The 16321-nt window shown below is 44.1% G+C and overlaps 1 protein-coding gene across 1 annotated transcript in view; it reads left to right on the forward strand.

Annotated features, from left to right (window-relative positions):
* The first annotated feature begins 1609 nt into the window (after positions 1–1609).
* Positions 1610–16321, forward strand: part of zgc:113516 (ETNK_euk domain-containing protein) — a 37132-nt gene continuing 22420 nt past the window's right edge. Inside the window, exons 1-3 of the mRNA XM_020457132.2 lie at positions 1610–2176; positions 5706–5968; positions 14038–14178. Coding sequence (XP_020312721.1) covers positions 2036–2176; positions 5706–5968; positions 14038–14178 — 545 coding nt within the window. The 5' untranslated portion in view covers positions 1610–2035. The remainder of the gene's footprint in view (positions 2177–5705; positions 5969–14037; positions 14179–16321) is intronic.

Below are 16321 nucleotides of genomic sequence, written 5' to 3' on the forward strand. Positions count from 1 at the left end.
ACCAGAAACCGTTGCTAGCACTAAGAGTGCACACAATGTGCTGTATATGGCCATAAGCAAACAGGAAAATGCTCACTCAGAGGTGGCACTCCTAGTGGCTGGGGACTTTAATGCAAGGAAACTTAAATCTGTTTCACCTCAATTCTACCAGCATGTTAAATGTGCAACCAGAGGGGGAAAAACAATCTAGACCACCTTTACTCCACACGCAGAGAAGCGTACAAAGCTTTCCCTCGCCCTCCATTTTGCAAATCTGACCATAATTCTATCCTCCTGATTCCTGCTTACAAGCAAAAACTAAAGCAGGAAGTACCAGTGACTCGGTCAATAAAGAATTGGTCAGATGACGCAGATGCTAAGCTACAGGACTGTTTTGCTAGCACAGACCGGAATATGTTCCGGGATTCTTCCGATGACATCAGTCACTGACTTCATCAGTTAGTGCATCGATGATGTTGTCCCCACAGTGACTGTACGTACATACCCCAACCAGAAGCCATGGATTACAGCCAACATCTGTACTGAGCAAAAGGTTAGAGCTGCCGCTTTCAGGGAGCGGGACTCTAACCCGGAAGCTTATAAGAAATCCCGCTATACACTCCGACGAACCATCAAACAGGCTAAGCGTCAATACAGGACTAAGATTGAATCGTACCGCACCAGCTCTGACGCTCGTTGGATGTGGCAGGGCTTGCAAACTATTACAGACTACAAAGGGAAGCACAGCCTCTATCTGCCCAGTGACACGGACCTACCAGATGAGCTAAATGACTTAATATGCTCACTTCAAGGCCAGCAACACTGAAGCGTGCATGAGAGCATCAGCTGTTCCAGACGACTGTGTGAGCACGCTCTCCTCTCTGTGAGTAAAGCCTTTAAACAAGTCAACATTCACAAGGCCGCAGGGCCAGACAGATTACCAGGATGTGTACGCAGAGCATGCGCTGATCTACTGGCAAGTGTCTTCACTGACATATTCAACTTCTCCCTGACTGAGTCTAATACCAACATGTTTCAAGCAGACCACCATAGTCCCTGTGCCCAAGAACACTAAGGTAACCTGTCTAAATGATTACCGACCCGTAGCACCCGTAGCACTCACTGTAGCCATGAAGTGCTTTGAAAGGCTGGTCCTGGCTAACATCAACACCATTATCCCAGAATCCCTAGACCCACTCCAATTTGAATTCTGCCCCAACAGATCTACAGATGATGCTATCTCTATTGCACTCCACAATGCCCTTTCCCACCTGGACAAATGGAACACCTATGTGAGAACGCTATTCATTGACTACAGCTCAGAGTTCAACACCATAGTGCCCTCAAAGCAAAAAATGTTTTTATTTATTTACTCAGACAGTTCTCTTGGTAAAACGTCTTTGCCATTACCCCAGCCAACTCTATCAAAAATCTTCTTCACCCATCGCACACAATCTGCAGCACATTAGTGATTTCCGCCTGCAGTCAAAGGTACATGTTCTAGACAGGCGGCCACACAAATTGTTAACATTTAGCCCATATCTATAGTCTGTTTTAGCTTTGGTTGTGACTAGTGTCTGTGAGTTTGATGGTTAATGTGTAACCCCCACAAACTAACTGAACCTGGATTCGTGGAGATGTGCTTTGATAAGCCAGCTGGTGTTGCGTGCTGAGTCACTGGACACACGACTGGACAAATAGGTGACAAGTTAGCTCACATAATGACAGTTTGACTGGGCCCACACCACCGCAAGACAACGCTGTGTCTGAACACTGTCTGAAAAGCGCATGTTGGACTGAGAATATTTGGACATCACTTTTGCATCACTCGGTTGAACGACACTCAACTTGGGACTTATTCTACTACTAGTTGGTCCGAACACCGCTCAACTTGTTCTAAATACTCCACTACACTATCTTGGTTGGACTACCACTCAGCTTGGTCTGGCTACCGGTCAACGTGGTCTAAAAACGACTTAGCCAGCTTGGGCTGACTTCCTCCGACCGAGTTTCAGACCCTGACCCATCTTGAGTAGTAACCCTGCTTCAGGGGGTCATGGATGGTGGCTCTAAATGCCCCAGGGGTCAGCTCCTGCACCTGGATGTGTGTGTGGATGAGCAGAAGCCTCGCGGCGGTGTCCTAGAGCTCCTCGGGAGACTGAGGCCCCAGTGGAAGCCACAGGACATCAAGATGAAGGTAAGTGAAGGTATCAAATTGTCAAATCAGTAATGCTGTCATTTCAACCAGTTTTGCCCATTGGAATATAAGCAAGAAGAATTAGTATCCTGAGAAGTGAGTAGCATTAACCCCTAGTTTTGTTCTCGTGCACATCAGACCTTGAACATGTTTAAATGAAAAAAACATTCGCCTCTACCTTCAAACAGACCACTCAGAGGTAGCAACCTCAGCAATAAGGTCATAGAAAACCATAGGAATCACGTAGAACGTCTGTCCTCAGCTAACATAGCTTCTCTTAAGGTCTCCATTCGTGTGTGCAAACAGTGGGGCAATCTCCCAGAGAAATAGGATCTATGTTTGTCAGGGTCACAGTGGAGCGGGACTGACCTCTCAATCTAAAACAGGTCTAGTTTAAGCACACAGAGAGATGAACGCTATAACCCCCAGATTTCCCCCTCAAGCCCTCTCAATCACTATTGTGTCTCGGTTGGTGAGGACTCTGAGCAAAAAATATGAAACAAAAAATATACACTCTTGGTTCATAAAGACGAAGCTGTTCAGAAACGAGAGAAGTGGATATATAGACATCTCCGAGAAATTCTCAAAAAGTTGGTAGCATAGCCTCTCAAACTCTCTGGGTTGAATTGAACCTTTTCTGTCTGGCTCAAACCTTTTCTGTCTGGCTTTGCTCTGTCAATCTCAACTCCTAGACAGACATGGTTCAACATAATTCAGAGGTCAAGTTGAATAGATATGAGTCAGAATAAATTAGGGAGAGAGACTTTTCAGTCAGTTGGATAGAGAAGTGATCCTCAGCCGAGCTTAGACCAAGACATGTAGTTTCACTGACTGCGTTGTTTTCATTAGACATGAAACCAAATAAAACATCCTGAAACTGGGAGGGACTACCTAGACTTAAACTACTTTTTCCGTGGCAAAGATGGAAGAATTCTTACAGCACTCCAATTCATCCAATTCATTGACTGGTTCTCATACCTCTTTGCGATAACATTTGCGATTGCTATCCAACAAAAGGCAGATTCTCGCTAGAATACATGTCCACACAAACAATTTGTAAATGCATGGTCCTTCATGTTCAAGAATAGGTTACGGGTTTGCTCTCTTTGTCCCACATACCACCCCGGTTTGATGACAAAAGCCTGTTGCATTTTATTACAATAGCCTATCTTGTGTTAGCTGTGGCATGTTTGTTCAAATGGATCTCAATCCAGCACAATACTTCATCAAATGTCAAGGTGACCATGTTTGTTCTCTGCCACTCTCGATGAAACATTGTGTTAGATGCAGTCCCTTCGGGGTTGGAGGAGCCCTTGGAGGACAGTGGGAGTGAGAGAACGCTGAGCAGGCAGTGAATGGAAACAAACATTGCATTGATGTGCATGTGGAGGGTCTGATATTGCTTACCATGACCACATCATAAACACTGAACATTTTCCAGTCGGTGCTCAGTAATGAAAGTGGCCTGTAGGATTTGTCCTTGAAATTGTCCCACTCAGTTACATAATACACTGGAGTGACTATAAATGCTTACAAGCAGGATGTTTTAATGTTTCATTTGAATCATTTCTCAAATTAAAGGGATATTTCACTCAAATTACAAAATGACATATTAGTTTCCTTACCCTGTAAGTAGTCTATGTATGGACAATGTAAGACAGCAGTCAATGCTATGGTTTTGTTTATCTGGCCACTTTCTACAGGGAATTTGTATTTATTTTATTTTTATTTACCTTTGTTTAACAAGGCAGTTAAGAACAAATTCTTGACGGTAATGGTATGGAATTTTAGTGAACCATCCCTTTAATGAGTAGGACCATACCCCTCTCCCTCTCTGGATGAGTCTCCACCTGCTTTGAATAAGAGATGGGATTGTCTCTCTTTGGTTAATCATGGGCTCAATCATCATAACATTGTTATTCTTATTGTAGTGTAAAGTTGGAGGTCATAAACTATTGCGACCTGTCAAAATACCATAACTTTATGAATGCTGGCCCAATTGAAGTGTTATGCGATAACTTTAAACAGGAACTTATGACTTGATGTTAGGACACGTGTGTTATATTTAATGTTTTAGTTTGGACTGTTGAGGAACAGAGATTGAGTCCACAGGCCTTTCACTCTAAGCATACAAAACATAATTGATGTAGACATCATGCCTAAATGTCACGCCCTGACCTTAGTATTCTTTGTTTTCTTTATTATTTTGGTTAGGTCAGGGTGTGACATGGGTGATGTATGTGTTTTTGTACGGTCTAGGGGTTTTGTATGTTTATGGTGTTGTTTACTATCTAGGTGTTTTGTATGTCTATGGTTGCTTAGATTGGTTCTCAATCAGAGGCAGCTGTTTATCGTTGTCTCTGATTGGGAACCATATTTAGGCAGCCATATTCTTTTTGGTAATTTGTGGGTTATTGTCTGTCTAGTTGCCTGTGTCTGCACTAGTATTATATAGCTTCTCGGTTGGTTGTTTTGTATAGTTTGTTAAGTGTTCTTTGTCTTCATTAAAAAGTATGTATTCATCTTACGCTGCGCCTTGGTCTACTCCATTAAACGAACGTGACAGTAAAAGTGATATAATCTGATTTAAAACAGGAGGAGTGGGAGACACTCAAACAAATCGATACAGTTACATATTGGGATATAATTGTTTACAATCAATTGTATCGTTTCTCGCAATATTATTGTTTGGGATTAGTTGGCTGTACCTGCACCAAAACTCCAGTATTTTTTCTTCATAGCTTGTTCTCCATCTTCTTTTTAAAAGGGAGATAATTTGCTTTCAGCAGTTATATTTCCATGACGGATCAAAACTTGTTTTCTCATGGCTCTCTCTTGTCCCTCTGCATCAGACATATGGTGAGCAATATGTTTGGAACATCGAATCCTAATATAATCACAGTATCAAATTGCAATACATACATAATCGTGAAAATCACAATACATATTGTTTCGGCATCTTATATAATATCGTGAGGTCCCTGGAAATTCCCAGCCTTAGAAAACAGGTATACACATGGGTGGGCTGTGACATCGCAGCTGAGCTTGCGCTGTTTGTGAAACCTCAGAGCAGAGAACTTACAGCTCACGAGAGGGTTAATATGAGGATGAGAATCAAGATCGTTACTGGGCCTCCTGAGTGCCGCAGGGGTCTAAAGGTTCCACTAGAGATCCTGATTTGAGTCCAGGCTCTATTACAGCCCGGGGCCGAGTCCAGGCTCAATCACAGCCCGGGGCCGAGTCCAGGCTCTATCACAGCCCGGAGCGCCGACCGGGGCCGGCTGCGGCGCACAATTGGCCCACCGTCATCCGGGTTCGGGGAGGGTTTGGCCGGCAGACATGTTCTTGTCCCATCGCGCATTAGCGACTCCTGTGGCACGGCTCTCAACCTTCGCCTCTCTCGAGTCCGTAAGGGAGTTGCAGCGATGGAACAAGACTGTAACTACCAATTGGGGAGAAAAAGGGGTCAAAAATGGAAAAGATTGTTACCGCTATCGACACTATCCTGATATTGTTGTGTTGTGTTCAGGTGTTCACAGAGGGCATCACCAACCAGCTGATGGGCTGCTTCGTGGGCTCGCTCCAAGAGTCAGGGGCCGTGCTGGTGCGTGTGTACGGGAGGATGACAGAGCTCTATGTGGACCGGGAGAGAGAGGTGGAGATGTTCCAGATACTCCACACTCACAACTGCGGCCCGCAGATCTATTGCAGCTTCCGGAACGGCATCTGCTACGAGTTTGTGAGGGGGACCGTGTTGGACGACACACTGCTCACACAGCCTGCCATCTATAGGTATCTGCCATCTATAGGTATCTGCCATCTATAGGTATCTGCCATCTATAGGTATCTGTGAAGAGTTCTAAATGTTTTACATTTACAGTACAGATTTGAAGAACACAACTTTTTTGTTCAATCCTCAAGGATTTCACCATGACGCCTATGGTGACTTTCAAACAATTACAGAGTTTAATGGCTGTGATAGGAGAGAACTGAGGCTAGATCAACAACATTGTAGTCACTCCACAATACTAACCTAAATGACAGATTGAAAAGAAGGAAGCTTTTACAGAATACACATATTCCAAATCATGCATCCTGTTTCCAACAAGTCCCTAAAGTAATACTGCAAAGAAATGTGTCAAAGCAATTAACTCTTTCTCCTTAATACAAAGTGTTTTTTTAAATCCAATACAACACATCACTGAGTACCACTCTCCATTATTTTCATGCATAGTGGTGGCTGCATCATGTTATGGATATGCTTGTAATCGTTAAGGACTGGGGAGTTAACAGAATGGGCCTCCCGAGTGGTGCAGCGGTCTAAGGCACTGCATTGCAGTAATTAAGGCGTCACTACAGACCTGGGTTCGTTCCCAGGCTGTGTCACAACCGGCCGTGACTGGGAGTCCCGTAGGGTGGCGCACAATTGGTCCAGCGTCGTCCGGGTTAGTGGAGGGTTTGGCTGGGGGGGCTTCACTTGGCTCATTGCGCTTTAGTGACTCCTTGTGGTGGGCCAGGCGCCTGCAGGATGACTTCGGTCGTCAGTTGAACTGTGTTTCCTCCGACACATTGGTGCAACTGGCTTCAGGGTTAAGCGGCGGGTGTTAAGAAGCAAGGTTTGGTGGGTCATGTTTGGGGAACGCATTCCCGAGCCCGTTGGGGAGTTGCAGCGATGAGATCGCAATTGGATATCACGAAATTGGGGAGAAAAGGGGGGTTAAATATATATATATATATATATATATATATATAATTAAAATAAATGGAATCCAGCTAACCACAGGCAAAATCCTATAAGATTCAGGGTTCAGTCTGCTTTCCATCAGGCACTGGGAGATGAATTCACCTTTCAGCAGGACAATAACCTAAAACACAAGTCTACACAGGATTTGCTTACTAAGAAGACAACGAATGTTCCTGAGTGGCCCAGTTACAGTTTTGACTTGAATCTGCTTGAAAATCTATGGCAAGACTTCAAAATGGTAGTCTAGCAATGATCAACAACCTATTTGACAGAGCTTTTGTACAATCCAGGTGTGTAAAGCTCTTAGAGACTTACCCAGAAAGACTGTGACAGCTGTAATCACTGACAAAGGTGATTCGAACATTGTATTGACTCAGGGGTGTGAATACATGTACTTAAGAAAAATATAAACACAACATGTAAAGTGGTCAGTTACCATAGCAGGCGGTGATGCAACCAGTCAGGATGCTCTTGATGGTGCAGCTATAGAACTTTGAGGACCCATGCCATGTTTTGTGAGCTGAATATAAAAGATCCCAGAAATGTTCCATACGCACAAAAAGCCTATTTCTCAAAAACGTTGTGCACAAATGTGTTTACATCCCTGTTAGTGATCATTTCTCCTTTGCCAAGATAATCCTTCCACCTGACAGGTCTGGCATATCAAGAATCTGATTTAACAGCATGATCATTACACAGATGCACCTTGTACTGGGAACAATAAAAAGCCACACTAAAATGTGCAATTTGTCATACAACATAATGCCACAGATGTCTCAAGTTCTGAGGGAGCGTGAAATTGGCATGGTGACTGCAGGAATGTCCAGAGCTGTTGCCAGAGAATGTAATGTTCATTTTTCTACAGGATCATTTTAATTTGGCAGTACGTCCAACCAGCCTCATCAAATCAAATTCTATATGTCATGTGCCGAATAGGTGTAGACCTTACAGTGAAATGTTTAATTAGAAGCCCTAAACCAACAATGCAGTTAATTAAGAAAAATAAGTGTTAGGAAATTATTTACAAAAAAATACATAAATAACAAATAATTAAAGCTAGTCGAGGTAATAAGTACATGTAGGTAGAGGTAAAGTGACTATGCATAGATAATAAACAGAGAGTAGCAGCAGCGTAAAAAAAAATGGGGGTGGGGGAAGGGTGTCAATGCAAATAGTCCGGGTAGCCATTTGATTAGCTGTTCAGAAGTCTTATAGCTTCGGGGTAGAAGCTGTTTTGGACATAGATTTGGCACTCCAGTACCATTTCCGTGCGGTAGCAGAGAGAATAGTCTATGACTATGGTGGCTTTAGTCTTTGGCAACTTTTAGGGCCTTCCTCTGACACTGCCTGGTATAAAGGTCCTGGATGGCAGGAAGCTTGGCCCCAGTGATGTACTTGGTCGTACGCACTACCCTCTGTAGTGCCTTGCGGTCAGAGGCCGGGTAGTTGCCTTACCAGGCGGTGAAACAACCAGTCAGGATGCTCGCGATGGTGGAGCTGTAGAACTTTGAGGATCTGAGGACCCATGCCAAATCTTCCCTCTTCTGAGGGGGAATAGGCGTTGTTGTGACCTCTTCACGACCACATGTATGGCGTTGTGTGGGCGAGTGGTTTGCTGATGTCAACATTGTGAACTGAGTGTCCCATGGTGGCGGTGGGATTATGGTATGGGCAGCAAAAAGCTACGGACAATGTGTTTACAAGGAGTGGAACAGGGAAACCCAAGAGCAGACTCAGACGAGGAGACTGGTGTCACGACAGCCACCGAAGTCGGTTCCTCTCCTTGTTCGGGCAGTGGTCGGCATCGCCGGTCTTCTAGCCATTGTCAATCCACTTTTCATTTTCCATTTGTTTTCTCACTTTCTTACAGACCAGGTTCCCAGAATGTGAAGGCAGACACACTGTCCCGGCTGTATGACACAGAGGAGCGGCCCATGGATCCCACCCCCATACTCCCGGCCTCCTGCCTGGTGGCACTGGTAGTATGGGGGCTGGACGCGGACATTGAGCAGGCGTTACATGCAGAGCGTGCTCCCCTTCAGTGTCCCGCTAGGCATTTGTACATTCCGTCTGCTGTCCGTGATCTGTTGATCTATTGGGTCACCTTCCTCTGGTCATCCAGGCCTCGGTCGGACGGTGCGCTGTCTGAGTGGGAAGTACTGGTGGACCACTTTGGCCAAGAATGTGTGCACTCAGTGTAAGGCTCCTAGACACCTGCCCAGAGGTAAGCTACACCCCTTACCCGTTCCACAACGGCCATGGTCGCAGCTGTCGATCGATTTTCTGACCGATCTCCCCCATCCCAGGGAAACACCACGATCCTGGTTGTTGTGGATCGTTTCTCTAAGTCCTGCCATCTCTTTCCTCTGCCCGGTCTCCCTACAGCCCTACAGACTGCGGAGGCCTTGTTTACGCACGTCTTCCGGCACTACGGGGTGCCTGAGGATATAGAGTCTGATCGGGGTCCCCAGTTCACTTCGAGGGTCTGGAGGGCCTCGATCAGCCTTACCTCGGGTTTTCACCCCGAGAGTATCGGGCTGGTGGAGAGAGTTAACCAGGATGTTGGTAGGTTTCTGAGGTCTTATTGCCAGCACCGGCCGGGGGAGTGGGCAGCGTTTGTGCCCTGGGCAGAGATGGCCCAGAACTCGCTCCACCACTCCTCCACTAACCTCTCCCCCTTCCAGTGCGTACTGGGGTATCAGCCGGTTCTGTCTTCTTGGTATCAGAGTCAGACCGAGGCTCCTGCGGTGGATGACTAGTGTTGTGTATTTAACCCTCTGTTCCCCCAATGTCTTTGTGTGGAATTGTTTATTGTAAGTCCTTGTGCACATGTTTACTGGTGTGCATCGGGTTTTGTACCCATTGGTTTATTCTTTATTCCGTTGGTTTTGAAATTAAACTGCTCCAGCTATTACCTAGTTCTGCTCTCCTGTGTCTGACTTCACTGCCACCAGTTACGCACCCCATTACAACTGGGAGGAAGTAACCAAGGTATTTATTGGAACACGGGGAAGATGGAGTGCAGGCCAGGGGGAGCTCAGACGGGTTGCAGGACACCAGGTGCGGAGACTGAGGCTGGAGCGAGAGGTGTTGGGACAGGGTAAGCAGGTCCGGAGGGGAATCCAAGGTAGAAGTAGAGTGGGGAATCCAGGGCAGAGTAGCAGGAGGAGGAGAAGTGGGACCGGAGACAGGGACCAGAGTCAGGGGGGCCAGAACTATAGCGGAGAGGAAAACCGTGTCAGACAAGGAAAACAGGCACAACAGGATAACAGGCTCTAAATAGTAACAAACGGCTAGAAACGTAGACTGACTGAGCAGAGATTACGATCTGGCAGTGTGGAAGTGGAAGAACTGAGTATTTGTAGAGGTCTTGATTATGGAACAGGTTGCAGCTGGTGGGGATCTGCTCTGACTCCAGCACACCTGTCCACACAATCACACACACAGAGAGAGGGAGAGGGAGAGAGAGCACTGGGGGAGTGGCGGCAGGTCAAAGAGACACAGGATGAGCAGTAGAGGGCATGGCAGGAGCAGATGTAACACAATGAACACAATTGAATTTTAAATGCACAGAGATACCATGATGAGATCCTGAGGTTCATTGTCGTGCCATTCATCCACCAACATGACCTCATGTTTCCGCATGATAACGCATGATAATGATCTGTACACAATTGCCGGAAGCTGAAAACGTCCCAGTTCTTCCATGGCCTGTGTACTCACCAGACATGTCACCCATTGACATGTCACCCAGTTTCCTTGAGATGCTCTGGATCGACGTGTATGACAGCGTGTTCCAGTTATCGCCAATATCCAGCAACTTCGTATTAAAGAGGAGTGGGACAACAATTCACAGGCCTCGATCAACAGCCTGATCAACTCTATACGGAGGAAATGTGTCGTGCTGCACACTACAGCAGATACTGACAGGTTTTCTGATCCACGCCCTTTTAGGTACAGTATCTGTGACCAACAGATGCATATCTGTATTCCCAGTTACGTGAAATCCAAAGTTTAGGGCTTAATGAAGGTATTTCAATTGACTGATTACCTTATATGGACTGAAACGGTTACTCAGTCAAATCTTAGAAATGGTTGCATGTTGCGCTTATATTTTTATCCAGTGTATGTAAATGGAATATTTCATTTTCAATGATAAGCAAACATTACTAAAAACACTATCATTGTGGGGTATTGTGTGTGTGTATATGGGTGAGAAAAACAAATATTTAATTCATTTGGAACTCAGGCTGTAACACAACAAACTTGAGAATAAGTCAAGGGGTACGACTAGTGTCTGAAGGCACTGTAGTTCCAATGGGGTACGACTAGTGTCTGAAGGCACTGTAGTTCCAATGGGGTACGACTAGTGTCTGAAGGCACTGTAGTTCCAATGGGGTACGACTAGTGTCTGAAGGCACTGTAGTTCCAATGGGGTACGACTAGTGTCTGAAGGCACTGTAGTTCCAATGGGGTACGACTAGTGTCTGAAGGCACTGTAGTTCCAATGGGGTACGACTAGTGTCTGAAGGCACTGTAGTTCCAATGGGGTACGACTAGTGTCTGAAGGCACTGTAGTTCCAATGGGGTACGACTAGTGTCTGAAGGCACTGTAGTTCCAATGGGGTACGACTAGTGTCTGAAGGCACTGTAGTTCCAATGGGGTACGACTAGTGTCTGAAGGCACTGTAGTTCCAATGGGGTACGACTAGTGTCTGAAGGCACTGTAGTTCCAATGGGGTACGACTAGTGTCTGAAGGCACTGTAGTTCCAATGGGGTACGACTAGTGTCTGAAGGCACTGTAGATGTTCTAACTCTCAGCGAAGTGTCTTATGTCTTGAGCGTCAAATATCTTGATAAAAAGCATCAGGTGGGATTTAATCAATCCACAAATTCGAATATAGTTTTATATATATATCTGAAATGACTTTGTTTTCCGTAAACTTGATTATATATCATCTTGAAGTCTAGTCAAGAGATTATGGTACATGAACCTGGAAGTATGACGTAGGAACGTGTCATTTTCATAGGGTGCAGTAGCAGTGTCAATCCAGTGGGTCTCACATTGGATCTGAAAGTGAATCATAAAAGTGGAGCATGGGAATGGAGGAATGAGAGAGTTATCCATCCATGTGTCTGGTGGGTGGGTCATGGCAGTACTCTGTTTTTTAGGAGTATCAGAGGAGAGGATGGGGTCGCTGAGCTATCAGAGAACAAAACCGGTTCTTAGAGGGTTTTCTTTACAGTAGCACCTGCTGGCTGGCTGGCTGGCTGTGTTTTTTTGTTTTTTACTTTATGTAAGTCTCTCAGAGTGTGAGTTTGGGGCGCTGATTTAGATTTGGGTCTGGATAATGATTTCTCAGTGGGTACCAGAGTAAAGAGTATGTTTGTTGGACTCAAAACTGTATTAATACCAACCAAACAATTACAGTCAAAATTCTGTCTATGACCTTCAACCTTCTGACTTACTTTTACCAACCTCATTAAATATGCTCACTCTTCAATTCACTACCTCACCTGTGTGCAAATCAGTTATATACTGTATATTGTGCTTGTATTTAATTCTATATATTATGCCTATTATTTAATGTAAATCAGTTTCCTTAGATTTACTCCCTGGATACATTTCCTTTGATCCCCTGAACCAGTTTCCTTAGGTTCTCTAAACCAGCTTACTTAGGTTTTACTCCCATTGATCAATTTTAGGTTCCTTAGGTTCTATACGTGATTGACTTAGAATACGTGGACAACTACAAATACCTAGGTGTCTGGTTAGACCGTAAACTCCCCTTCCAGACCCACATCAAACATCTCCAATCCAAAGTTAAATCTAGAATTGGCTTCCTATTTCGCAACAAAGCATCCTTCACTCATGCTGCCAAACATACCCTTGTAAGACTGACCATCCTACCAATCCTCGACTTCGGCGATGTCATTTACAAAATAGCCTCCAATACCCTACTCAACAAATTGGATGCAGTCTATCACAGTGCAATCCAAAGCCCCATATAATACCCACCATTGCGACCTGTACGCTCTCGTTGGCTGGCCCTCGCTTCATACTCGTCGCCAAACCCACTGGCTCCATGTCATCTACAAGACCCTGCTAGGTAGAGTCCCCCCTTATCTCAGCTCGCTGGTCACCATAGCATCACCCACCTGTAGCACACACTCCAGCAGGTATATCTCTCTGGTCACCCCCAAAACCAATTCTTTCTTTGGCCGCCTCTCCTTCCATTTCTCTGCTGCCAATGACTGGAACGAACTACAAAAAATGTCTGAAACTGGAAACACTTATCTCCCTCACTAGCTTTAAGCACCAACTGTCAGAGCAGCTCACAGATTACTACACCTGTACATTGCCCACCTATAATTTAGCCCAAACAACTACCTCTTTCCCTACTGTATTTATTTATTTATTTATTTTATTTATTTTTCTCCTTTGCACCCCATTATTTTTATTTCAACTTTGCACATTCTTCCACTGCAAATCTACCATTCCAGTGTTTTACTTGCTATATTGTATTTACTTTGCCACCATGGCCTTTTTTTTGCCTTTACCTCCCTTATCTCACCTCATTTGCTCACATCGTATATAGACTTGTTTATACTGTATTATTGACTGTATGTTTGTTTTACTCGATGTGTAACTCTGTGTCGTTGTATGTGTCGAACTGCTTTGCTTTATCTTGGCCAGGTCGCAATTGTAAATGAGAACTTGTTCTCAACTTGCCTACCTGGTAAAATAAAGGTGAAATAAATAAAATAAAAATTGTAGGTCAACTCTGGATCAATTTAGTTAAATCCTACTGTTCACCGGCCAGATTAATCATTACAGGAAAATAGTTCTGCCAAATTGAACCCCAAAATGTTGTGGATGAGGAGGACAAGAGATCTTTCACCATTAAGACTCGGCTGGAAAACGGACAGTACCTCACAGAGATGTTTGAATAAGGTCTCTTACCTTCTTAATTGTGGGCGGAGGGCTGACTGGGTCCAAGCCAAGTGAAACGGGTCAAGAAGTCAAGTCTGGTTTTTTTTTGTGTGCAATATCTTGGCTCAGTCTCATTTGTAGTTATGTTATACAATTATAAATTTTTTTCCCCCCTTCTGTAGATTGATTGCGACAGAAATGGGAAAAATCCACTCGATCAAGCTTGAATCGGACAACCCTGTGGAGAATATTCTGTGGAAGAAGATGGCCCAGTTTCTCAAACTTGTCCATAATGCTCTGAGCAACACAACAGCACCACATAGGTGAGTTAACACAACCCTATCTACTTAGAAACTTAGACATTTTATTGTTTGTTAAATGTTTTTTGTAAACCAAAGATTTGTAATAGTCGTTCACTTTCCTCCTCCTTTATGAGTTGTATTGATGGTGCAGTCTAACTCATTTAGCCAGTCGTTACTGTTGCTATTATGCTGCTTTCATAACCAAGTGGGAAGGTGGTATTTACCACATACAGCTGGGAAAAATCATTTTGAATGTCCCTCCAACTGGTAATTACAATTGGTAAATAAGTCTATCATACCTGAGCTCCGATTTATCCTACATTCTGAACTCTTGACATCACATATTATGGAAATACCTCTTGAACAGCATTTTCGGGCAGTTAAATGCAACAATAAAACCCTATTTATAAAAAGCAATCTATTAATATGGTTTTTAAACACTATCATTTGTTTGTGAGCTTAATGTGTACTTTTAGATTAGGGTTGACAGCCAATTTGTGTTTCTCAATTGGTTCGAAGCATGTGAATGCATTCAACTCGTATTTTAAGAAGAAGAAGAAGCACTATGCAGAAATCGCTCAGCCATATCCTGGTTGCTAAAATTCTAATAGTTCGCCTAATTTCAGTTTGTATGACAAAACAAGCAGTCATTGTGTAGAGAATCATTGTAACGTCTAAACCGGTGTGAAACATATTTTCCATAACCAAAAATATTTATATTTCAGCTGTCAAAGTAAAAGACTCAAAAACAAAACTACAGAAAGGGAAGCATAGAAATAGCATACATAGAACAGATCTACCGCTTCTTAGACTTGCTTTCAATGAAAGATCTATTACTCATATTCTTATGTAAATTTGCTAGGGTTGCCCAAAAAGCTACATATTGTAGCTTTAAGACAAGTGGAAATTACTAGCTTCCTTCTTTGTTATGAACACAGCATTATTTCACTCTCTCTTGGGGACACCAAGATGAGAAGAAGTGATTGGCCAATTGAGGAGGTGGGGGAGTAGCGACTGTGGTAATACCATTGTGCTATCTTAGCCAGGGTCACAGGGTGAAAAGTGAGATGGAACTTCCAGACACTACAAATAAAAGCAGACATTGGCTCGGTTTCCTTGAAACGCTCTCTACCTTATCAGTCAAATGTGCTGCGTTGTTTACGTTAGCTAAGAGGGGTCGGAAGTCCATTCAAACTCGAGTCCCAAAGTACTGGGTCTGCTTTAATTTTTCAGATTGAAAGAATATCACCACACTAGTCAAGTATGTTCTTTCTGTTTTTTTTTGGTGTTTTGGGGGGAGAGGGAAAGGCAATTAGCTGTGGAGTGGGTCATCCATTTAACATAGAAGTACAATGGGGATATTGGGATCCCTATGATAAGATAGAAGCAGCTTTCTGCATACATATGAGATGTAGTCAGCGTGTCTCTAGTAGTCTTTTTAACATTGCTACGACAAGACACAGACAACTAAAAACGAACTTATGTGGGATATGTAAGTTCTATTTTAAATAAAGAGAGTCGCACACGCTTGATATAAACTTCCAGTAATTTATCGGGTAAACCACCAACGTTTTGGCATCACTGTGCCTTCCTCAGGGGAACGTCGCCAATGCTTGAGCCAGGTTATGTAGACAAACAGTGCAATTAGTGCCACCAATGACAATAGTGAGGAGGCGTGTCATACTGGTGGTCTACAAGCATGGCCACAGTATTGGGGATAGCTTAGTGAGATCTGACCTGCCCACTTGGACACTCCTGACACCCATTCCAAATGGGAACTACGAATGTTGCTCATGCACCCAGTGCAATAGCACCACATAAACATCCTTCTTCAGACACCCACATACAGGTCAAAAAGTCGCTGCTGGAGGAATCATCTCATGCAAGGCAAAGGGAGACATTTTGGAGCTAACCATTCTATCTCCTCCCTCAAATACACAGGTATTGAGCAATGGCTACCCAGACTACTTGCATTGCCCCCCCCCCCCCCCCCCGCCCTTCTACACCACTGCTACTCTCTGTTATCTTCTGTGCATAGTCACTTTAATAACTCTACCTACATGTACATATTACCTCAATTACCTCGACTAACCAGTGCCCCCGCACATTGACTCTGTATCGGCCCCCCCTGTATATAGCCTCGCTGTTGTTATTTTACTGCTGC

The sequence above is a fragment of the Oncorhynchus kisutch genome, linkage group LG22 (assembly GCF_002021735.2).
Source record: "Oncorhynchus kisutch isolate 150728-3 linkage group LG22, Okis_V2, whole genome shotgun sequence".
Lineage (NCBI taxonomy): Eukaryota > Metazoa > Chordata > Actinopteri > Salmoniformes > Salmonidae > Oncorhynchus > Oncorhynchus kisutch.